Genomic DNA, 5,146 nt, shown 5'->3' with positions numbered 1-5,146 from the left:
CCTCACTTCCAAGCTGAAGGTGTCCTCAGGTCTAAAATTGACCTCTTGTAGACAGCATATAGATGGATTTTGTTTTCTATCCATTCTGATACCCTATGTATTTTGATTGGGCCATTTTAACCGTGTACATTTAGAGCTATTATCGAAAGCTATGGATTTAGTGTCATTGTGTTATCTGTGGGTTTCAGGCTTCTGGTGATGTCTCTAGTCCTTTGTGGTCTTTGCAGTGTTCCACTCACAGAATCCCCTATAGGATCTCCTTCAGGGTTTGTTTAGTGGTCATGAACTCCTTCAATTCTTGCTTGCCTGGGAAAGCCTTTATCTCTCCTTCCATTCTGAGTGACAGAATCCCTTGCTGGATAAAGGATTCTTGGCTGCATGTTTTTCCTATTCAGCACATTGAATATTTCCTTCCACTCCCTTCTGGCCTGCCAAGTTTCAGTGGACGGGTCTGCTACTACCCTTATGTGTCTACCCTTGTGGGTTAAGGCCCGTTTGTCCCTAGTTGCTTTCAGAAGTCTCTCTTTATCTTTGTATTTTGCCATTTTCACTATTATATGCCATGGAGAAGGCCTATTCTTGTTGAATCTGAAGGGAGTTCTCTGTGCCGCCTGGATGTGGATGTCTGCTTCCTTCCCAGATTAGGGAGGTTCTCAGCTATAATTTGTTCAGGTAAACCTTCTGCCCCTTTCTCAATCTCTTCCTCTTCCTCTGGAACTCTGATGACATGGAATATTACCACGATTCATTGAATCACCTAGTTGTCTAATTCTCCCCTCCTGGTCTCGTATTTCTTATCGATGGTTTTCTCGGCTTCATCTTTTTCCATAACTTTACCTTCTGTTTCACTTAGTATCCCCTCTGCTTCCTCCTTCCTTGCTGTTACTGCCTCTAGTTTATTTTACATGTCATTTACAGGATTTCTTAATTCATCATAACTCTTTCTTAGTTCCTTGATGTCTGCAGCAATAGATTCTCTGCTGTCTCCTATGCTTTTTTCAAGCCCAGCAACTAATCTTATGGCTACTATTCTAAATTCTTGATCAGATAAATATTGTTTTACATCTGTTGTTAACAATTCTCTAGGTGTCATTTCTTCCCGGAATTTCTTTTGAGGAGAATTCTTACATTTCATATTGGCTAGTTTTCTGTCTTTTACTTGTTTTAATGGCTTGTTATGTGTCCTGCACCTGTGAGCACTGCTATATTAAAAAGGGGTCATAGGGGCGCTGGGTGGCACAGTCGGTTAAGCGTCCGACTTCAGCCAGGTCACGATCTCGCGGTCCGTGAGTTCGAGCCCCATGTCAGGCTCTGGGCTGATGGCTCGGAGCCTGGAGCCTGTTTCCGATTCTGTGTCTCCCTCTCTCTCTGCCCCTCCCCCGTTCATGCTCTGCCTCTCTCTGTCCCAAAAATAAATAAAAAACGTTGAAAAAAATTAAAAAAAAAAAGGGGTCATAATGCTCTCTAGGGCCTGGCCCTTCAGAAGGTGTTTTTGGAGTGTATTGTGTGCTCTGTTGTTGTGACTCGGGTTGCTTTATGTCCCTACTTGTAGTGGCGTTTTGAACCTTCCACCAAGCGTGATTTGTTCATTAAAGTAACCCTGGAAAAAATTTAAAAGGTGGGGGGGGGGGGGTGGGGGGGGGTGGAAGAAACCTTATCCCATACAAAGAGAGAAATGACAGGGGTGGGGAAAAAGAAAAGTAAAAAAAGAAAAAAAAAACTGACCCGGCAGAGAATGAGGGAAACTATATAGCTTAATCCAGGGAGAGAGGAAAATAAAGAAGGTAATACAGAAGAGGTGTAAACAGAACAGATTAAAAATGTCTGCTTAAACAAACCAACAGCTAGAATTGAGAAAGGAAGAAATAAGAGCAAGAAAAGGAAGAAAACAATAATGTATGTATAATAAGAATTGATCAAGAATCAAATCAGAAAATGCAAAAGTGCTGGACCAATATCTGATGGCGCCTTGGAGCCGGTGACAGCGCTGACCTGGGGGAGGGGCCATCAAGTTCGGTCAGTGTCAATGCCGCTCCTGTGGATCTGCAGTTAGCAGGTGGGGTGCGGTCAGGGTTTGGTGCACGGGGTCCCACCTCCTCTGTGGCCCTGCTGCCCCATCCCTGAAGCCCCGGCGTGTGGTGATGGGGAGAAGAATGGTGCCACCCCAGTCTCTGTTCCCCAGACCTGTGGTTTTTCTCTCGTCCAGACCCAGTCCTACACTTCCACCGCCGCCTTTCTCTTCCCTGTGTCTCTCTGCAGAACAGGTCCCTCCCCTCCGTGCCTACACCGCCTGTTTTATCTCCCCTAGTTCGCAGTCGTGCCCCTAGGCCCACCAGGCTGTCCCCATGGGTCCCTGGAAACATCTCTGTCACTCTGTAGCCAAGATGCCTGGAATTCCGAGCTTTCTGGCCTCAACGTAGCTGTTTGAGGGACGAGAGAACTTCAGGTCCCCCTACTTCTCCTCCATGCTGACTCCCACTCCTAACTGGAAGTGTGTCCAGGTGATTTTAATACAGCTGAGTGAAACAGTGTTCGGCTCAAATTATTTAAATGGTATAGGCTGTGTCGAGGCTAATGGCTCTATCTTCCCCAGGCAGTGAAATGTAAAGATGTGAGAAGACAAAAGTATTGTATTTGGCACTCCGTCAGCTCAATTCCGTGATAAAAATGACAATTATACAAAATACCAGTAAGCAAAAAATCATCAGATGATTTTATGTGTGCATAACTTCAGTCAGCCAATCCCCAGTACTGAAGCATTGATTCACCGTTTTGTTGGATTTTAATTAGATGTGACCAGTTTGGAAAGGAGAAGGAAGGATGATTTCAAAGGTAGACATAAGATATTATGCAAATTAAAATTTATGTCTAACCTAGTTTATCATCAGAATCTTACTGGGGCTTTATAATACTTATCCCCAAACTCCATTCCTGCGCATTTCTATTGGGTAGGTTGGAATGCTTAAATGAATCTTAAAATTACACTACAAGAATTATTTATTTCTGTTAACTAAGTAAAAGAAGCAGACAGGAAAAGTCACCGTCACCTTACTTTCTGGACACAAGTCTCCTCAAGGCACCCTTTACATCCTTATTTCTCAGTGTGTAGATGACAGGGTTCAACATGGGGGTCACCAAGTTGTAGAAGAGGGTGAGGAATTTCCCTGGGTCCCGAGAAGAATTATTTCCCGGTTGCATGTACATATAGATAATATTCCCATAGAACAAGGAGACCACGGTGAGGTGCGAGCCACACGTGTTAAAAGCCTTCCTTCTTCCCGTGGCTGACTTCATGTGCAGCACGGCCATGGCAATACAGCTGTAGGACACGAGGGTGAGGGCCAGGGACACCAGGACAATCATTACCGATAAGATGAAAACAGTGCTCTCCACAGCCACAGTGTCCACACAGGCAATTTTTATCAGAGCCGGCATCTCACACAGGAAATGCTTAACCTCACAGTTCCCGCATCGTGGCAGCCTCATGGTGACTAGGGACATAGCCAGGGAGTTGAGGAGTCCGACCCCCCAGGTCACAGATACCAGCTTCCAACAGAGCCGAGGGTGCATAATGATGGAGTAGTAGAGGGGCTTGCAGACGGCGGCGAAGCGGTCATAAGCCATGAGTGACAGGAGGACACATTCTGTGCCACCCAGCCCCAGGAACATGAAGAGCTGGATGGCACAACCTGTGTAACTGACGGTCTTGTCTGGACCACCCAAGTTGAAGAGCAGCTGGGGGACAGAACTGGTGGTGAAGCAGAGATCCAGGAAGGACAGGTTGGTTAGGAAGAAATACATGGGTGTGTGGAGGCAGGGGTCCAGGCGGGACACCAAGATAATGACGGTGTTGCCCACCAAGGTCACAAGGTAGAAGATGAGCACAAACACGAAGAGGGTCTGCTCTAGCTGGGGTCTGTCTGAGAAACCCAACAAGACGAACTGTTCCTGGCAGCTCTGGTTGGTCATGACCACGGACCATCAGTACAGGCCCACAAGGAGGCAGACAGGTGCACGCTGCTCTCTTAGTAAAGTAGGCTAAGGAACTGATGGAGACCTGGGTCATAGCAAGTGCAAATAAGTACGTAAATTCCAACATTCTGTACAGACACTGACTGCATGCTTTAGGAAGGATATCTCTTTTTATTGGCTTCTTCGATTTCTTTTTGGATATCAAAAAAAAAAAAGTACAGATCATTGTAGAATTTTTGGAAAACACAGACATATATAAAATATAGGAAAAGATTACCCACACCCCAGAAACAACCACTATTGTAATATTGATTTATTTCCTTTCAGCCTTTTCTTGAATACAACCTAAATCTCAGTATGTTTATAAATATTATATTGTGGATTGCCTTTCACTCAATTTTATATTGGGAAAATTTGCCTTGGTTTTGCTTTTTTATTTACTTTTTCTATATTTTATTTATTTTTGCGAGCAGAGAGCAGGGGAGGGGCAGAAAGAGAGGGAGACACAGTATCCAAAGCAGGCTCTAGGCTCCGAGCTGTCAGCACAGAGCCCAACATAGGGCTCTAACTCAAGGACCATGAGATCATGACCTAAGCTGAAGTTGGATGTCCAACCAATGGAGCCACCCAGGCGCCCCTTACTTTTTTTTTTTTTAATGTTTATTTTTGAGAGAGAGAGAGAGAAAGAGCGAGAAAGAGGCAATGTGGGCAAGGGGCAGAGTGAGAGGGGGACAGAGGATCCTAAGTGGGCTCTGGGCTGACAGCAGAGAGTAGGATGCAGGGCTCGAACTCACCAACCATGAGATCATGACCTGAGCTAAAGTCAGATGCTCAACCAATTGAGCCACGCAGGTGCCCCGCCTAGATTTTAAAATTTTACAAAAACTAATCATGAATGTCTGCATAATATGCCTATAGCTGTGTCATCATTTTCCCCAAACATTTCCCTTTAGTCGTTAAGGATAGTTCAACATTTTTAAGGTCTTGAGAGAGATTGTGGAAACGTCTGTTTTTACTGCACCCTAACTGACATGTTTTTCCTTAAGTCTTTGGCAATTGTTTGCTCAAAAACAAACAAAAAAAATCTCATATGTTTTTAAATTTGAAGCTATTAGCCATGGAATTGATTCATTTTTTTGATGCTCATGAGCTTTTCACATTTGTAAAAACATTT

At 44.5% G+C, this 5,146-nt stretch overlaps 1 protein-coding gene across 1 annotated transcript; it reads right to left on the bottom strand.

Annotated features, from left to right (window-relative positions):
* Positions 1 to 3,048: 3,048 nt before the first annotated feature.
* LOC106976320 (olfactory receptor 2W3-like) lies at positions 3,049 to 3,984 on the bottom strand. Its single transcript, XM_015073744.2, has one exon. The coding sequence runs from the start codon at positions 3,967 to 3,969 to the stop codon at positions 3,049 to 3,051; it is 921 nt and encodes a 306-aa protein (XP_014929230.1). The 5' UTR covers positions 3,970 to 3,984.
* Between the last annotated feature and the right edge of the window lie 1,162 nt (positions 3,985 to 5,146).

This window comes from Acinonyx jubatus, chromosome B2 (assembly GCF_027475565.1).
Source record: "Acinonyx jubatus isolate Ajub_Pintada_27869175 chromosome B2, VMU_Ajub_asm_v1.0, whole genome shotgun sequence".
NCBI lineage: Eukaryota > Metazoa > Chordata > Mammalia > Carnivora > Felidae > Acinonyx > Acinonyx jubatus.
This window is presented reverse-complemented; position numbering and strand designations above follow the sequence as displayed.